Source organism: Portunus trituberculatus, chromosome 41 (assembly GCF_017591435.1).
Source record: "Portunus trituberculatus isolate SZX2019 chromosome 41, ASM1759143v1, whole genome shotgun sequence".
Taxonomy (NCBI): Eukaryota; Metazoa; Arthropoda; class Malacostraca; order Decapoda; family Portunidae; genus Portunus; species Portunus trituberculatus.
In genome coordinates this window covers 11,912,190-11,933,100 of record NC_059295.1, presented here as the reverse complement: position 1 = coordinate 11,933,100, position 20,911 = coordinate 11,912,190, and the positions used below count along the sequence as shown (strand labels likewise).

The following is a 20,911-nucleotide window of genomic DNA, read 5'->3' as shown; positions in this document are numbered from 1 at the left end:
TCCTCTCTCTTTCTATTATTCATTAATGACCTTCTTAACCGAACTCTTGCCCTATTCACTCATATGCTGATGATACCATCTTACATCTTTCCACATCCTTTCAGAGACGACCAACCCTTCAGGAAGTCAACAGATCACGCAGGGATGACTTCTGATCTTTCTAAGATTTCCGATTGGGGCAGAGAAAATCTATTAGTTTTCAATGCCTCAAAAACTCAATTCCTCCATCTATCAACTCGCCCCAACTTTCAAGACAACTATCCCCTCTTTTTCAATGACACTCAACTGTCTCCCTCTTCCACAATGAATATCCTCAGTCTGTCCTTTGCTTATAATCTTAACTGGAAACTTCACATCTCATCTTATGCTAAAACAGCTTCTATGAAGTTAGGTGTTCTGAGGCGTCTCCGCCAGTTTTTCTCGCCCCTCCAACTGCTTACTCTGTATAAGGGCCTTATCCGCCCTTGTATGGAGTACTCTTCGCGTGTTTGGGGGCGTTCCAGTCACACAGTTTTACTAGACAGGGTTGAATCTAAAGCTTTTTGTCTCATCAACTTCCCTCCTCTGACTAACTGTCTTAAGCCTCTTCTTCACCGCTGAAATGTTGCATCTCTTTCTATCTTTTATCGCTATTTTCATGCTAACTGTTCTACTGATCTTGCTAACTGCATGCCTCTCCTCCTCCTGCGGTCTCGTTACACTAGGCTTTCTTCTTCCTCTCATCCCTATTCTGTCCAATTCTCTAATGCAAGAGTTAACCAGTACTTTCAATCATTCTTCCCTTTCACTAGTAAACTCTGGAACTCCCTCCCTGTATCTGTATTTCCGACTTCCTACAACTTGTCTTCTTTTAAGAGGGAGGTATTGAGGCATTTGCTCCCCAATTTTGGCTGATGCTTTCCCACTTTTTGGAGAGCCAGCACTCAAGTGGGCCTTTTTTTTTATAATAATAATAATAATGTTCCAAATATGTGTCAGTGATATACAAGAGGGTTTGAGTAGCTATAGAAATTTGTTTGCAGATGATGCCAAGCTTTTGAGAGTTATAAAAAAAACAAAATGATTGTATTGAATTACAGAAAGATATTGGTAAGATCTGGAGATGGAACCAGAAGTGGAAATTAGAATTTAATACTAAGAAATGCCATGTAATAAAAATGGGTAAAAGTAATAGAAGACATACATGGGAATATAAAATGGGAGAAGAGATTATAATGAAAAGAATAGAAGAGAAAGACCTGGGAGTGATTATACAAGACACCCTGAATCCAGAAAGACATATAAGTGGATGATTTGCTTTAACATACAAGACACTACAACGAACATCAGAGTAGCATTCAATTACATGGATAAAAGTATGATGAAAAAGATATTAACTAATATGATAAGACCTAGACTAGAATATGCAGCAGTGGTATGGTCGCCATATAGGTAGAAAGATATCAAGAAACTAGAAAGGATACAAAGGGCTGCTACAAAGATGGTCCCTGAAATAAAAGATCTTCCCTATGAAGAAAGACTGAAGGAGATTGAGCTACCAGCTTTGAAGGGTAGACGAGAAAGAGGAGACCCAATAACGATGTATAAGTTAGTATGGAGAAGATAGATAGACAAGACCTGGTAACATTGACGGAGCAGGGAGACAGACAAACAAGAGGACATTCCAAGAAAATCATGAAAAGTCAGTGTCATAGGAATAGCAAGAAGTTAAATTTTCCACATAGGACAGTAGACATCTGGAATGGATTAAGTGAAGAGATTGTAACAGCAGAAAGTGTGAGCAAATTTAAGAAGTTAGATATAAATGTAGATATGGAGACAGGTCACTATGAGCCCCGCTCAAACCCTGAAACATACAACTAGGTAAATACACACACACACACACACACACACACACACACACACACACACACACACACACACACACACACACACACACACACAGACACACACAGGTGTGTAAAGGTACAGGATGAGATTTTGGACAGGGTGGAAGGTGGATTGGGTGAAAACAAGCTGAAGGAACTATGAAATGCATGGAAGCAAGAACAGGAAGAGGAAAAAGTAAAATTTTCAGAGGTAGTACAGAGACAAATCCAGTAAAACATGAAAGTCATTGTAATACAAGTAATCAAAGAGAAAGCGTCTTGTGTGAGATACGGTGGATAAGAGAAAAATCTGCATGATTTTTGGGATGAAGGAAAAAAAAAATCCAAACAAGTTCATGAGAGAATGTGAAGAGAGGGAATTGGCCAAAACTATTATCAAACAAGTTCAAGACAGCATGCAAAAACTAGACCAGGAGGTAGAGGAAGTGATCAGGCTAGGAAGATAGAGTGAAGGGAGTAGTAGACCACTGAAAGTGAGAATGAGATCTGAGGTGGTGGTAGAGGAAATTATGGCTAGGAAAGGGAAACTGGCAGATGATGCTGAACACAAGGATATATGGATAAAAAGAGATCTGAATCTAGAGGAGAAGGAAAAGGAGAAAGTGCTAAGAAATTAAGCTAAGGAAAAAAACGAGAAAAGGACGGTGAGTGAGAAAAAAAATTTTTACTTGAGGTTTCTAGATATGAAACTAAAGAAGTGGGACATATGGAAGAAAGAGGAGGTCATGGAGGAGGCAAGAAATTTAGAGTGATTTATACTAATATAGATGGGGTTGTTATCCAGCATGTTGGAGGTGAGGGATTATTTGAAAAAGAAAAAGCCGGATGTAATGTGCATTGTTGAAACAAAGCTAAGAGAAGAAATCCATATTGACTTTAAAGAGGTGGGATATAATAGCTGGAGGAGAGACAGGAAGGATAAAGGGAGAGGTGGAGTGCTAATAATGGTGATCCTCTTTGCTAACTACTATATGGGGACCATTGAGGAGATCTTCACGCAACATCCAGAACTCAAGCTATCAGTATACACAAGATACATTGACAACATCTTTATCAGTACTAACAGCATGGGACAAATTCTGCATCTCATCGATGAATTCAAGTAAAACTCCTACCTCAACTACACATATGAGATTGAAGATGACCTCCCATTCATTGATGTGCTAGTCCACTGCAAAGAATCTTCATTCTCCACATCCGTATATGTCAAGTCAACCAACCTTGCATTCTATCTTAATGGAAAGAGTGATTGCCTGGAGAAATACCGTCACAGTGTCAAATGCACTCTCACACACTCCTCCACATGGAAAGTCATAAAAAAATGAGCTATGAAGAGTCTCGCAACTACTCACCAGCAATGGATACCCACAGAAAGACATCGATCCATTTTACAAGGGAGAATGGATGCCTTCATGTCACAAGACAAGTTAAAAACAGAAGAAATCAGCAACACACTGTATTACAAGAACACTATGCCCACGGTGTACAAAGAAAATGAAAAAGCAATAAGTGCAGCAACGTCACTCCTACTAGCACAGACACAAGGCTCAATCTTGACGTGTATTACAAGTCATGCAAGACCTCCAACCTCGTCATGAAAAACAGCTGTTTGTCTCCAGTGAGCTCCTTGCAAAATGTAGACGTTGTGTAGCAACATAAATGTCACCGAAATTCAAGGTACATTGGCTTCACAACTACTACCATGTCAAAGAGAATCGTCGCTCACCTCCAAGATGGCATAATATGCCACTACTACGTCAGTGAGCACAGTCTCATGCTGAACAGAAAGCACATGGAGCAAAACATCGAAATCCTAGAAAAGTTAACGACATCAAGAGATTCAAGATGGCTGAAGCTACGCTTGTATATTTAGAGAAACCTACTATTAACATCTAACAGCAACCAGAAATTTCTCTGCCCTCCAAGCGGCAACCTCCAAGCCACGGCCAAGCTGCAAGCTGCACCTACGTCGTCTGCCAGTCTCCTCAGTCTTCTCCTGAAGATGGTCCAGACAGGACCGAAAGATGTCTCGAGAGCACCATGGATTTTGGTTCACTCCTCCAGAATCTACATCCAGACAAATGCACCCTTGTGTGAAAAATACAAAAGTATTTTTCAATAAAGAATAATGGTCAAGTTGCTATAGACTTCAGCAACACATGCATACTCAACAGCCTCCTCCCAATATATATACATATACAGTAAAGTCCCGGGTTACGTCGGTCTCGAGTTATGTCAAACTCGTAGTTACGTCAGTCCACTATAAGGCAATTTAAGATTAAAAAAATTGAAAATTTGTAAATCGTAAAGTGCGGGATTTATTGTTATTGTTGGTGGTTACCCGTCACACCGCCCGCCTCACGCTTGAATATAATAACACCCTGCTTCAGTTCCACCACACCGTCGCCCCTGGCAAGAGTGTTATCCTACTTCTGCGTTTACTGATTCAAGTTCTTAGTATCTTGCTCAATGGCACCAAAGAGAAAACTCCTTAGTGACAGCAGTGATGCTAAGAAAAGGAAAATCATTACGCTACAAGAAAAAGAGGATGTAATTAAAGACATGAGGAGGGAGGCAGCAGCTGTGTGTGAGGGAGTGAAGAAGAAAATGGGAAGCCCGTTACCATGACAACGGGGAGGTTGACGACCTTGAGGGTTCGCGCACCCATCACAACAATAACAACTCCGGAGCCTTCACCTGGGCCACACGACACTCGCAGCTCACTTGCACTGTCTGCGCCTGTCTGCTGATCCCTATTGCCCTTTCCTATTGCATTTCCTGCTCCGCTGCCCACGCTTCTACTCCCACTGCACTGCACTACGCTCCCAGCTGTCTGCCCTGGGCGTCACAACATTCGACCTGCCCACCCTCCTGGCGGCCTCAGGGCCACCCCTCTCGGCAACCTGCAGTCCTTCGCGTTTGTGACCCTAATCAACAACAAAAACAAACGTGTTTCATATTCCTACATAGTTGTAAATAATATAACAATATAACTTTTAACTTACCTGAATGACCATAAAGAATGATTGGTTGAAAACTCGATAATATGCTTTGAAATGTACGGAAACTCGAGTTACGTACAAAATCGACTTACGTCATGTTTCAGGAAAGTAACTCTGACGTAAACCGAGACCTTACTGTATATATATATATATATATATATATATATATATATATATATATATATATATATATATATATATATATATACACTCAACCCTCGATTTGCCGGACTAAAAGGGGGGAAGGCTTGTCCGGAATGGCAAATGTCCGGCAATGGAAAATGTCCGGGGTCTACCCTTGCGGACTTTACCCTATACAGGTTGAACCCGCTTTAACGGCACGCGATTTACGGAATCCCGTGTTTAACGGCAAAATTTCCGTGGGAACATAGTGTTGTCTTTAACGGCATTTCGGCACCTGCACCAGCTGTACCAGGAAGTTGGAAAATAAATCAGACGTTTTTTGTTCAGAAAAACAAAACTGAGGGAGAAGAAAGAGACTTTGCACCAGATGTGGAAGACAAGAGAAAGAAAAATAAAAGAAAGGCAGGATCAGGAAGAATAGAAGTAACAGGAGGTGCCGAGGCAAAGGCAAAACCTCCGACGACCATCATCATCATCATCATCTCACCACGTGGGGCTGTAACACATGCCAATGCCGCCGCACAGCACAACACTCGTGTGACGCGGCAGACTTGTTTACAGTCCAGTACTAGACGTGTATGTCCGCCCGCTGCCATCTATAGTGCCCGATTTGCGAACTTTGTCTGGCGCGGTAGTTTGAAATTGACTTGTCCCGGACTTTTTTTTTTTTTTTTTTTTTTCCCAGACTCTTGTCCGGCAAATCCAAATCCGCAAATGGAGGTCCGCAAATCGAGGTTGAGTGTATATTTATATATATATATATATATGTGTGTGTGTGTGTGTGTGTGTGTGTATATATATATATATATATATATATATATATATATATATATATATATATATATACAGGCAATACCCGCTTAACGAAGGTTTCATTTTACTACCATCTGCTCGTTTAACGAACACTAAACTCACTTTAACGAAGTTTTATCCAGGTAATTTTTTCCAAGTTTGAAAGCCCCGCTGTATCACGCAAGCCGACAGGCTTTTGAATACACCAGCGCCTCTCGGGGACAAATCGCGCACCACTCACTCCCCCTGTTAAAAAAATAACAGCGTTAGCAGCAGCTCATCTTCCCTCGTTCAACTTACCACCAAAACGTCCTGCAATGTCGCCTAGCATTGCTAAAAAGACCAGGAAGTCTCTTACTCTTGAAGTGAAGCTGGATATTATTCACAGACACGAGAGAGGTGAGAAAACTAATAGCATTGCTCGCCACCATCTTGACTCCATCTACTGTCTCTACTATTTTCAAGTCAGCAGACTCTATTAAGAAGGCTGGTGAGACTGTATCTTCCTTGCAAGCTAAAAGAACCACCTGAACTCGTGACTGGCATGGTAATAGTCCAGACTTTAATCCAATTGAAAATCTTTGGGGACTCATAAAGCAACTGCTACGAGGACGTAACACCGCAACTCTGCCAAAGCTCGTGAAGGAGATTCAGGACATCTAGGACAATTTGGAACCCTCCATGTTCCAAAGACTTGCTGAATCCATTCTTCAATGCCTGGAGAGTTGTCTAAAGAGAAAAGGACTCCCCACAAAGTATTAGAGGCTGTTAGGTTCCCCTTAGATATTTTTGTTAATTATTTTTCTAAGTGTTACAAGAGAAAAACATACCGCGCCAATACCTGTGGCGTCGACTGTATTAGAACACATGTACAAAACAGACCAATAAACAATAAATAAAGGTAATAAGACATAATGTAAAGGCTGTAACTCCCGTTTTTCCACACATTTCCCTCATCCACTTTCATCCTTGCACCACTACCATTGTCCTTATTCCCACCGTTAACACCTGTTGTGCTGGTAGAGGCCATGTTGGCGGTAAATCGCTAGAATTTTTTCCCACGCTAGCAGAACAGAGGGTAGCACAAACAAAATGGCTGAAGGGGACTCTCACACTGCTTTCTGATAATTTTAGAGAGAGGTCTGACCTCACCGGGGAGCAGTGTGGTTTGCCGTGCAGCCGCCAGGGAACCACCAAGTTTGAATTCAAATCGCCAAGCGTGTATTTGGTGGTCCGTGGCCACCCTACCGCCAAAAGTGAATTTCGCCAAACTGAGATTCGCCATGTGCAGGGGCTTACTTGTTACTTACTTGTTACTTGGGGTGTTTGTTCAAGGCTCCGCTCCACTGCGAGGCAGCGGTCAGCAGAGCCTCCCTCAAAAGCAACTAGCATCTATAATTGTCTTTGATTTCCATGCCGTTAAAATCATAAACTACCTTGAACAAATATGTCTTAAATTTCTTTTTGAAGATATCGATCCTGGCACAACCTTTAATATCACTTGGCAGTTTATTGTAAATCCTTGGTGCGCATCTTGCAAATACTCGACATCCCATGTCAAGGTTATTTCTTGGCTCATGTAGTCTGTATGGGTCTGCATCGTGTTCCTTGATATGTGCACAAATGTATGAGTCTCAGGGGTCTTTTCTCTAATTTTCACAGTATCATATTCACTCGGCCATGTTTCAGTCAAAGCAAGAATATCCAGATTCTCATCATTAATTAAAGTTCTGATTTCTATTGTCTTGTTTCCAACTGACTGGACATTTGATAAACCACATTTCAACATAGAGCTCACAGTATTAGTAGCCATGATCTGTAATATTTCTGATCCTGTCAATCTCACTTTCCAACACAACACAACAACTATTATTCGCCGAGTGGTCAGTATTCTGTTTCTTAAACCTCACACAGTTTATGCATTTCTTCTCTGTAGATGTGCAATTCTTGGATTTGTGGTTGCCTGCACATTTAAAGCAAACGGGATGCTCACCATTTTTCTTGGCATTGCAGTTTGCATCAGTATGACCATACCTTTGACAATGGTAACAGATAAGTGCATGATACCTGTCGCGAACCTGGTAAACTCCCCATTCAAGCTTAATCCTGTCCTGATGTTGATGCAACAACTGTCTTATCATTGGATCACATTTCATGATGTAATGAACTGTGCCCCCTGCTGCTGGTTTGCAAAAAATATTCTCAATCTCTGACTTGATATCAGGAACTGCTTGAAGGTAGTCATTTCTTGCAATAATTGTATCAATGATACCCTCCTTAGTCTCTTCCTTATGGACATTACATAGCATTATCTTGGGTTTAATTTTCTGAACAGATTTAGTTGTCAACTTTTCAACATTCTCCAGTTTCTGAGCTGCCTCATTTCTCAGACTCTCATTGGCAAAAATTCATCACTATTATTTTGCCATCATTAGCAAACTTTGTATCATTAATTTCCATTCCATCCAAAGCATGAGAAACTTCATACTTCAGATTTGCTTCAGAATCCTGAGTTACCCCTACAACAAGCAGGTTCTTTTTCATCCTCCTCTTCCTCTTCACATCCTGCCAAGGTATGGAATTTTCCGAATCAGCAGAATTCAGCGACTCAGCAACTCCCGCCAAGCCTTCTGTTGCCTTATCGACCTTGATACTTATCTCCTCCATTCTTGCCATCTTATTATCAACTATTGCCATCATCTTGTCAGCTTTAGCAGTAATGCTCTTCAAATCAGACTTAAATTCCTCAACATCATTGATGAATTTCTTCAGAGCCGACACCTCAATGAAGCAAACATCGCACAGATGCCTCACGTTGCAGATATTTTCAGTTTTAATCCCTGCCAGATTCACACATTTCGTATGAGCCCACCGGCTGGCTACACATACAATATTTAATGAATTTTGCTGGGTCTCCAGAATCAGAGCTACACTTATAACAGGACGAAGGTAATAATGCTGAAATGGCATATTTCTCCGCCATCTTGGAGTCTTCCACTCCTTTTCACTTATTTTCTATCTAGCGGCAACACTTTCCATAAATGTTCCTGTTTTTTTCATCACAGGACATTCATATACTACTGTGCTCACTGAGAAGTCAGTGAGAGCCTTTTTTCATGCAATAATATGCGTGAAAAGCGGAGCACCACTACAGAACTAGCAAGTATATGCGTGCACCGTCGTACATATATATAAAATATGTGTGTGTGTGTGTGTGTGTGTGTGTGTGTGTGTGTGTGTGTGTGTGTGTGTGTGTGTGTGTGTGTGTATACCAAACCTCTATGTATTAAATTTTTGGTATAATGATCCTTTTAAGATATTGAACACTAATTTTGTTTTAATTACTAACTATGGACACAAATTATGCAGTTTTTCAGAATTATTGAACATTGATCTGATGTCATGAACAGTGCATGATCATTATTATGTTTAATTGCAAAAATACACTTAAATTTTTGTCAATATAGTTGGAATAACAAATCAAAACTGGTATAACAAACTTGCCACTCATGTGAGCAGGGCAATTTTTGTAAAAATTCAGCTAAAATAACCAACTAGATCTGGCAAAATTAACTCACTATTGGTGTGAATACTGAGAGACACTGACTGTAGGTAAATATGACCAATGCTTGTCAAAATAGCATAAAACTTGTGATAATACTTGAAACTCAGAATAGGAGCAAAACTTAGAAGGATATATATATATATATATATATATATATATATATATATATATATATATATATATATATATATATATATATATATACACCCTTCCAATTCCTCTGAAGAAGCATTAGTGAAACTAGTTTGGAATAAACTCACCTCCCTACTACACCTGTGTTTCTCTTCACCTCCTCCTCCTCTCTTGATGTTAACTTTTTCTAGGATTTTGGTGTTTTGTGCCATGGGCTTTCTCTTTAGAAAGAGGCTGTGCTTGCTGATGTAGTGGCGGCGTATTGCCCCATCTTGGAGGTGAGCGGTGATCCTCTTTGACAGGATAGTAGTTATGAAGCTGATATACCTTGAATTTAGGTGACTACAATCACCAACAGTGCATTTATGTTGGTACACAATGGTTACTTCCTGCAAGGAGCTCACTGGAGGCAAATAGCTGTTTTTCATGACGAGGTTGGCGGTCTTGCATGACTTGTAATACATGACAAGTTTAGGCCTTGTGTCTGTTCTGGTAGGAGTGACGTAGCTGCAGATGATTTTCTTTATTGCTTTATTGTCCGTGGGCAAAGTGTTCTTGTAATGCAGTGTGATGCTTGGCTCTTCTGTTTTTAACTTGTTTTCTGACTTGAAGGCATCCATTCTTCTTTGTATAACATTATTGATGTCTTATTGTGGGTATCCGTTGCTGGTGAGTAGAAAAAGTTAATGACATCAAGAGACTCAAGATGACGGAAGCTACGCTTATATATTTAGAGAAACCTACTATCAACATCCAACAGCAACCAGAAGTTTCTCTGCCCTCAAAGCGTCAACCTCCAAGCGCGCGTGGCCAAGCTGAGCTCCTAGCTGATTGACCGTCACAGCCCCACACACCTACCACATCCACCATGAGCACTCATAAGAGGCTCTACCTGCCCAATCTCTTCACTCTTCTGAAGATGGTCCAGACGGGACCGAAAGAAGTCTCGAGAGCACCATGGATTCTGGCTCACTCCAGAATTTACACCCAGACAGACACACCCTTGTGCAAAAATTACAAAAGCTTCCTTTAAAAAGAACAATGCTCAAGTTGCTATAGACTTCAACAATATATATATATATATATATATATATATATATATATATATATATATATATATATATATATATATATATATATATATATATATATATATATATATTTACAACTGGACCATATTGAGTGGTTATAGGTGCAGCATACCTGATTTGTTTGTCATGAGACTCTACCCTTACCGTCATTCTGCAGGAGTTTGTCACCTCGTTTCATGGTTTGCATTGTGTGTCTCACTCTGGCTTGACTCACTTTAGTTGATATTGTGATGATTTAGCAACATTTTGCAGAAATTGGTGTTTTGGATAAATTTTTAATATTTCATTTATTTTCTAATTCAATATTTTGTTGCCAAATCATTTGTAATTTTGAGTGAAAGCATGGTGTCTCTTGGATTATTTGTAGTATATATCAAATATATGAGCAAGATAAGAAAAATAATAATTTTTTTCTTCTTTCAGGAGAGCGTGTGCTTGATGTGGCATGTGGTAGTGGGGATGCTCAAACCATTGCTGTGACAGACCAGGGAAATGTGTACTCTTGGGGTGATGGAGACTATGGCAAGCTGGGACGGGGTGGCTCAGATGGGTCCAAGGTGCCACGGCTGGTAGACAAATTACAGGTGGGTGAAAGTTACTAACATTTAGTAATATTTACAATGCTTCTCCTGTTGTTAACTACAATATACATCTTCTGTAAATCACTGCGCGTGCACTTCACACACACACACACACACATACACACACACACACACACACACACACACACACACACACACACACACACACACACACACACACACACACACACACACACACACACACACACACACACACACACACACACACACACACACACACACACACACACACACACACACGAAAATGAAGAATTAAAAGTCCAAATAGCGAACTATAAGAAATTGATGGAAGAAGGACTCGGTAAAGCCGAGAAAGAAAAAGAAAAGCTAAAAGATCTAGTTAACAAAGAAGAAGAAAGAGTACAAGACGTGATTAAAAAAGAAGTACAAGCATGGAGAATCCAAGATAAGAAAGACAAGGAATCATTTCAAGAAGTATTTCAAGAACAGTTAAAAGAAAGAGATGAAAATATGACAAGCAAAATTATAGGAGTCCTCAAGAAAAAAGAAAATTTAGTAAGAGAAATCGCGGAAAAAAAGAAGAGTGTAATTATTTTTGGACTGAAAGAAAAAATGTTAAATATAGACCAAGAAGGGAAAAAGACGAAATGAAATCAGTAAAAGACCTACTAAAACATCTGAATGATGAGGATAGACAGAACTTAGAAGAGGAAGTAGAAGAAATCCATAGAATGGGACCATATCAAGAAGGAATAGTGAGACCAATTAAGATATTACTAAAATCACAAGCAGCAGCAGAAGAAGTACTATATAGAAAAACGAAACTCAGAGAAACAGAAGGTTGCAAAGATATATATATAAAGAAAAATAGAAACGAGGAGGAAAGGAAGAGACACAATGAACTGGTGGCAGAAGCAAGAGAAAAAAATAATGAAAGGTCAGAGGAGGAGAAGAAGGCATTTTTTTGGAGAATTATAAGAGACAGGATAAGGAAATGGTATATAAAAGAGAAAGAAGAGAAAAGAATGGAGCAAGTTTAACTAAAAATTATAAGAACAAGAGATTGAAAATGATGTATACAAACATAGATGGGATTTTATCTAGTAAATTAGAATTAAGAGATTACATAAAGAAAGAAGAACCAGATATTGTATGCCTGGTGGAAACAAAGTTAAATGAGGCAATAAAAATAGACATAGATAAAAGGTATAATATATGGAGGAGAGAGTGGGTAAAGGAGGAGGAGGAGTCATGATGATGTTAAGGAAGGAGATAGTGGTAAATCAAGTGGAGTTTGGGGAAGGAAAATCAGAAATACTGTATGTTAAGATGCATATTAACAAAAAGGAGTTAACAATCATTGGAACATATGTGCCACCAAAACAAACTCATGGACTAACCAAGAATATAGAGACATGATAGATGACACAATAAGGAGTCTTACAAGAATCATTAAGGAAAGGAGAAAAGTGATATTGATAGGAGATTTCAACTGTAAGGAGGTAGACTGGGAAAATTATGAAAGTGGTATGGGGGAAGATGCCTGGGAGATAGATTCCTGAACCTAATGATAGATAATTTGATGGTCCAAAGAGTAAAGGAAAACACAAGATTCAGAGGAAACGATGAGCCGGCAAGATTAGACCTAGTTTTTACAAGGGATATACCAATTAACGATGATATAAGATACAAGTGCCCATTGGGAAAAAGTGACCATGTAATATTAGAGATGGATATAGAAGAAGGAAAGGAAGATAAAGATGAATCATACAAAGGAGACCGATTAAATTACAGAAAGGCTGATATTGAGAATCTCAAGAACTATTTTAAAAACGTAAACTGGGAGGAGATGGAAAACTCATTAACGGTTCAAGAGAAATATAACTTATTTTTGGAAATATACAAAACTGGGGTCAGGGAGTATGTTCCGAAATATAGACCTAAAGAAGAAGGAAAGAAAGATTGGTTTAATGCAAGATGTGCTAGGGCAAAGGAGAAACGAGATGGAGCATGGAAAAGGTGGAGAAGAAACAGAAATCCAGAAAATAAGGAAAACTTCAAAACAGCAAGAAATGAATATGCTAAGGTGAGAAAGGAAGAAGAAAAGAACTATGAAAAGGACATTGTCGAAAATGTAAGGAACAACCAAAATTGTTCTACAGATTCATAAATGGAAAAATAAGACAAAAAGAAACAATAGAAAGGTTAAAAGGAGAAAACGGAATGGTGGAAGACCCAAAAGTATGGCAGAACTGTTAAATAGTAAATTTCATGAGGTCTTTACTAAGGAATCCAAATTTGAAAGACCACAGGGTAATAGAGAGACTGTCTATATGAAAGAGATTAAAGTAACCAAGCTTGAAATAAAAAGTTGATGACGGAATTGGATGAGGAAAAGGCAATGGGACCGGATGAAGTCTCAGGCAGAATACTGAAAGAATGTAGGGAAGAACTAGCAAGTCCAATATACAACATCATAAAATGCTCAATAGAAAATGGAATAGTGCCAGTGGAGTGGAAAAGAGCTGAGGTGGTTCCCATATATAAGAGCGGAAGGAAGGAAGAACCTTTAAATTACAGGCCGGTATCACTAACTAGTGTAATATGCAAGATGTGTGAAAAAGTAATAAAGAAGCAATGGATCGAGTTTCTTGAAGACAACAAAATATTATCAAATAGCCAATTTGGTTTTAGAAAAGGTCGGTCATGTGTGACAAATTTATTGAGTTTCTACTCTACAAGTACAAGAGAGAGAGGGATGGGTTGACTGTATTTATTTAGATCTAAAAAAGGCTTTTGATAAAGTGCCACATGAAAGATTACTATGGAAGTTAGAGGAAAAGGGTGGCTTAAAAGGAAGCACATTGAGATGGATGAAGAATTATTTAATGGGAAGAGAAATAAGGACGATAGTTAAAGATATGAAGTCCAAGTGGAGAACAGTAGACAGCGGAGTGCCACAGGGGTCAGTATTGGCACCAATACTTTTTCTCGTATATATAGATGACATGCCAGAGGGAGTGAACAGCTACATAAATCTGTTTGCGGACGATGCGAAACTGTGCAGAGTCATTAAACAAAAAGAGGATTGTGAAATACTACAGGAAGACTTAAACAAGATCTGGAAATGGAGCAAAAAATGGGAGATGGAATTCAATGTGGACAAAAGCCATGTCATGAAAATGGGAAAAAGTGAAAGACGACCAGTGGGAATCTGTAAGATGGGAGATGGAGTAGAACTAGAAAAAGTAAAAAGGAAAAGGACTTGGGAGTGACAATGGAAGAAAATAATCAACCGGTTAGCCATATTGATAGAATTTTCAGAGAGACGTATAATTTGCTAAGGAATATTGGAGTAGCATTTCACTATATGGACAAGGAAATGATGAAGAAATTGATAAGTACTAAAATAAGACCTAGATTGGAATATGCAGGAGTTGTGTGGACTCCCATAAAAAGAAACACATAAGAAAATTAGAGACTACAAAAATGGCTACAAGAATGGTTCCAGAATTTAAAGGGATGGCATATGAGGAGAGACTAAAGGCAATGGATCTACCAACCTTGGAGCAGAGAGAGAGAGAGGATCTGATACAAGTTTATAAATTGATTAACGGAATGGATGAAGTGGATAATGAGAAACTGATCCTGAGAGAAGAATATGACTTTAGAAGCACAAGATCGCATAGTAAGAAACTAAGGAAGGGACGATGTCTGAGAGATGTTAAAAATTTAGTTTCCGCAAAGATGTGTTGAGACTTGGAACAGTTTGAGTGAGGAAGTGGTATCAGCAAAGAGTGTACATAGTTTTAAAGAAAAATTGGATAAGTGTAGATATGGAGACGGGACCACACGAGCATAAAGCCCAGGCCCTGTAAAACTACAACTAGGTAAATACAACTAGGTAAATACACACACACACACACACACACACACACACACACACACACACACACACACACACACACACACACACACACACACACACACACACACACACAGTAAGATTGGATAAGTTAAGTGTAGATATGGAGACGGGGCCACACGAGCATAAAGCCCAGGCCCTGTAAAACTACAACTAGGTAAATACAACTAGGTAAATACACACACACACACTACGTAGCGTAGTGGTTTGCATGCTCAGCTCACAATCGAGAGGCCTGCGTTCAAGTCCCGGAAAGTGGCGAGGCAAATGGGCAAGCCTCTTAATTTGTGGCCCCTGTTCACCTAGCAGTAAATAGGTACAGGATGTAACTCGAGGGGTTGTGGCCTCGCTTTCCCTGTGTGTGTTGTGTGTGATGTAGTCTCAGTCCTACCCGAAGATCGGTCTATGAGCTCTGAACTCGCTCCGTAATGGGGAAGACTGGCTGGGTGACCAACAGGCGACCGAGGTGAATCTCACACACACACACACACACACACACACACACACACACACACACACACACACACACACACACACACACACACACACACACTACGTAGTGTAGTGGTTTGCACGCTCAACTCACAATCAAGAGGCCCGCGTTCAAGTCCCAGAAAGCGGCGAGGCAAATGGGCAAGCCTCTTAATGTGTGGCCCCTGTTCACCTAGCAGTAAATAGGTACAGGATGTAACTCGAGGGGTTGTGGCCTCGCTTTCCCGGTGTGTGTTGTGTGTGATGTGGTCTCAGTCTACCCGAAGATCGGTCTATGAGCTCTGAACTCGCTCCGTAATGGGGAAGACTGGCTGGGTGACCAGGAGACAACCGAGGTGAATCACACACACACACACACACACACACACACACACACACACACACACACACACACACACACACACACACACACACACATTGGCAGAACTGTTAAATAGTAAATTTCACTTTCCTTTACTCTTTGGTCCATCATATTATCTATCATTTGGTTCAGGAATCTTTCTCCCCAGGCTTCTTCCCCCATACCACTTTCATAATTTTACCAGTCCACTTCTTTATAGTTGAAATCTCTTACTAATATCACTTTTCTCCTTTCTTTAATGATTCTTGTTAGACTCCTTATTGTGTCATCTATCACGTCTTTATATTCTTGATTGGTCCATGAATTTGTTTTTGGTGGCACATATGTTACAATGATTGTTAACTCTTTTTTATTAATATGCATCTTAATATACAGTACTTCTGCTTTTCCTTCCCCACATTCCACTTGGTTTATCACCATCTCCTTCTTTAACAGTATCATGACTCGTCCTCCTCCTTTATCCCCTCTGTCTCTCCTCCATACATTATACCTATTGTCCAAGTCTATTTTGATTGCCTCATTTAGTTTTGTTTCAGCCAGGCATACAATATCCGGTTCTTCTTTCTTTATGTAATCTCTTAATTCTAATTTACTTGATAAAACCCTGTCTATGTTCATATACATCATTTTTAATCTCTTGCCTTTATCACTTTTAGTTAAACTTGTTCCACTTTTTCCTCTTCCTTCTCCTTTATATACCATTTCCTTATCCTGTCTCCTAGAATTCTCCAAAAAAATGCCTTTTTTTCCTCTTTTGACCTTTCATTATTTTTTTCCCTTATTACTGCTGCCAGTTCGTTGTATCCCTTCCTTTCTTCCTCATTTCTTTTATATATATATATATATATATATATATATATATATATATATATATATATATATATATATATATATATATATATATATATATATATATATATATATATATATATATATATATATATTATATATCTTTGCAACCTTCTGTTTCTCTAAGTTTAGTTGTTCTATATAATATTTCTTCTGTTGCTGCTTGTGATTTTAGTAATATATTAATTGGTCTCGTTGTTCCTTCTTGATATGGTCCCATTCTGTGTATTTCTTCTACTTCCTCTTTTATGTTTTGCCTATCTTTGTCGTTTAGACTTTTTAGTAGGTCTTTGACTGATTTCATTTCTTTTTTTTCTCTTCTTGGTCTATATTTTACATTTTTTTCTTTTAGTCCATATACGATTACACTTTTTTTCTGCAATTTCCCTAACTAGATTTTCTTTTTTCTTGGACTCCTATCATTTTGTTTGTCATATTTTCATCTCTTTCTTTCAGTTGTTCTTGAATCACCTCCATATCTTTCTTATCTTGGACTCTCCATGCTTGTACTTCTTTTTTAATCACATCTTGTACTCTTTCCTCTTCTTTGTTTACTAGATCTTTCAGCTTCTCTTTTTCTTTCTTGGCTTTACTGAGTCCTTCTTTCATCTGTTTCTTGTAGTTAGCTACATCCTTTTTCAGTTCTTCATTTTCTGTGTGTGTGTGTGTGTGTGTGTGTGTGTGTGTGTGTGTGTGTGTGTGTGTGTGTGTGTGTGTGTGTGTGTGTGTATTTACCTATTTGTGTATTACAGGGCCCGAGCTAAGCTCTCTGTGTCCTGTCTCCTTGTCTACTACTGTCATATCTCTCTTTCATCTGATTGACACACACCGCGTCAACGACATCACTGCTCAGTTTATTCCACTTATCAATACTACGATGCGGGAAACTGTACTTTTTCACGTCATTTAAACAGATGTCTTTTATTAGTTTTTTTCCATGTCCTCAGAGATGATTACTTGTGGTCACCTTTATCAATTCTCTGTCTAAAATGTCAATATTGTTCACCAATTTATACATAGTTATCATGTCACCCCTTGTTCTTCTTTCTTCTAATGTGGTCAGCCACAGCTCCCACAGTCTTTCCTCATAGTCTAACTCCTTGAATCCTGGTACCATCCTTGTTGCCAGCCTCTGTACCCTTTCCACCTTCTTCACATTTTTCTTCATGTGTGGTGACCAGATGCAAGCTGCATATTCTAACTGGGGCCTTATTAAAGTGCATAGTATCTTCATCATTCCTTCATCTAGGTAGTGGAATGCAAGACCAATATTTTGGAGCATATTATATGTTTTCCCAAATATCTTGTTTATGTGTTTCTCCGGTGACAGAGTGTTTTGCACGGTTACTCCTAAGTCTTTCTCCTCATTGGTCTCTTCAATTTTCTCATCTCCCAGCCTATAATCCTTGTTTGGTCTGTATCTACTTCATCCCATTTTCATAACATGGCTCTTGTTTATATTAAATTCCATCTGCCACTCTTTACTCCACTCATATATTTTATCAAGATCTTCCTGTAACTTGTTACAATCTTCCACATTCTTTACTCTCCTCATAATTTTAGTATTGTCCACGAACATATTCATGTAACTGTCTATTCCTACTGGCATATCATTAACATAAATGAAACATGATGGGACCAAGCACTGATCCTTGTGGAACTCCACTGGTTACCTTTTTCCACTCTGACTTCTTTCCTTTCACCACTGTTCGTATTTCTCTTCCCACTAAGTAATTTTCCATCCATTTTGCTAGTTTATCACTTATTCCTCCAATCTTCTTTAGTTTCCACATCAGTCTATTGTGTGGCACTTTATCAAAGTCCTTTCTCAAGTCCAGGTAGATAGCATCCACCCATCCCTCTCTATGTTGTAGTATGTCAGTCACTCTTGAATACAAACATAATAAATTGGATACACATGATCTTCCTTTTCTGAAACCAAACTGTCTTTCACTCAGAATGTTTTCACTTTCTAGATACTCACTCCACTTTGCTTTAATTACTTCTTCACATACCTTGTACAATATACTAGTCAACGATACTGGTCTGTAATTTAACGGTTCCATTCTACTTTCATTCTTATATATAGGCACAATGTCAGCTCTTTTCCACTCTTTCGGGACTATTCCTGTTCGTATGAAGGTTTCCACGATATCAAATATGGGGTTCAACAATAGTTGATCTTTACATTCTTTCAGCAACCTCCCAGATATGCCATCAGGCCCCATTGATTTATTAATATCCAAGTTACTTATAATTTTCCTTATATCTTTTTTAGTAACCATGATGTCGTGCATTTGCTTTATTTCTGTAGGCCTTTCTCCTGTAAAATGCTCCTCCTTTGTAAACACTTTGCAAAAGTTGTCGTTCAATATTTCAGCTATATCTCTAGCATCCTCATATACTTCTTCCCCAACTTTTACTTTTTCTATTGCCTCCCTTTTATTTAATTTTCCATTTATGAATTTGTAAAACATTTTAGGGTCACTATCACAGTTTTTCACCACTCTCTGTTCATATTCCTTTTGTGCTGTTCTCCTTACTTCAACATATGTATTCCTTGCTGTTTTGTAGACTTCTCTTGATAATACTTCACTGTTTTTCTTAAGTTTCTTCCATGCCTTTTCTTTGTTCTTTTTTGCTTCTTCACAATTTCCATTAAACCACTGCTTATTATTTAAAGTCCTCATTCTGTGATATGGCACAAACTTCTTCACAGCACAGTTATATAAATCCATAAATTTATCATATTTCAATTGCATATCCACTTCCTGGTACACCACAGACCAGTCAATTTCACTAAAGAACTCTCTTAAATGGTTGTAATTTGCCCTGACATAATTAAATTTTTCCTCCTTGTACTCCACACTCTTTTCCATGCTTAATTCCGTATCCAGCTCAAATCTTAGGACATCATGGTCGCTTTTCCCCAAGGGACATTCATGTTCAATTTCCTCTTTTAGGGAGATGCCCCTGGTGAATACCAAATCCAATCTCGCTGCAACATCCTGTCCCCTGCACCTTGTTGGTGATCTCACCCACTGTGTCATCAAGTTATTTGTTGCTACGTTTAACAATTCCTCTGCCCACTCACCACCATTCACCACTTCGTAGTCTTCCCACACTATTTCCTTACAGTTAAAGTCCCCGACTATCATCACTATCCTTTCTGGTGAGTTCCTGTTTTATTCTGTCTAGAGTATTTCTCATCACCTCTTGATACTGTTCATAATTCCAAGCACTGGTTCTGGGTGGTATTTATACTGTTATAATATTAATGTCCCTCTTACCATCTGTTATAAGCATACTTATCACTTCCTCATTTCCCTTACTAAAGTTCACCTCCTTCACTATCAGATGTTTTTTAGTAAGAACCATAAATCACCACCTCCTTTATTCTTTCTATCATTTCTCCATACTTTGTAGTGTTTTACATCATACCAATCTAGCTTTATTTCGGGCCTTAACTTTGTTTCCACCACACACATTATGTCTTGTTCACGGTTTCTTAGGTAATCCATACATTCTAGCCTTTTAGACAGAAATCCATTTATATTCGTGTATGTCACTTGAATTCCATTCCTAATCTCTTTCTTCCATGTTTCAGTCTGTGTACTGTCTATTCTGTCTGTTTTATCCACCACTTCTTCAGCCTCCCATTTCTCATCCTCCAAAAAAACTTGGTCTTTTCCTCCTCGGTTCTTTCCTCATTCTTTTCTCTCACTTCAGTTACAAGCTCTCTCATTTTCATTCTTTCCTCCTGTGTCATATTTCTTCTTATGTAAATTGTTTTGGTTTCCTTGTAGTCTTTAAGTTTCCAGGCCCTCCTCAGTAAGGCCTCGGCTGCCACCTGAGACTTTAATTTCAATTTTAATGGTCTATTCTTGCCTTCTTCATAAGCTCCTAATCTCACACTTTCCTCTATTTCAGCATATAGGTATTCGTCCTCCTCGGAGATCTTATTCAGTATAAACTTTATCCTGTCATTTTCCTTATCCCTCCTATCTTGCCAATTCCTGTTAGTTTCCTCTCTTAAACCTGTTATGATCATGCATTTTTTCTCTTTAGCAATATCTCTCACCACATACTCATTTTCCTTCAAAACC

The 20,911-nt window shown here is 38.8% G+C and overlaps 1 protein-coding gene across 4 annotated transcripts in view; it reads left to right on the top strand.

The window, feature by feature from the left end:
* The window catches only part of LOC123516504 (E3 ubiquitin-protein ligase HERC2-like), a 456,561-nt gene that overhangs the window by 99,042 nt on the left and 336,608 nt on the right, over positions 1-20,911 (top strand). For all 4 annotated transcript variants that reach the window (XM_045275907.1, XM_045275905.1, XM_045275904.1 and 1 more), the window contains one exon: positions 11,039-11,199. In XM_045275907.1, the coding sequence (XP_045131842.1) occupies positions 11,039-11,199 (161 nt within the window). The remainder of the gene's footprint in view (positions 1-11,038; positions 11,200-20,911) is intronic.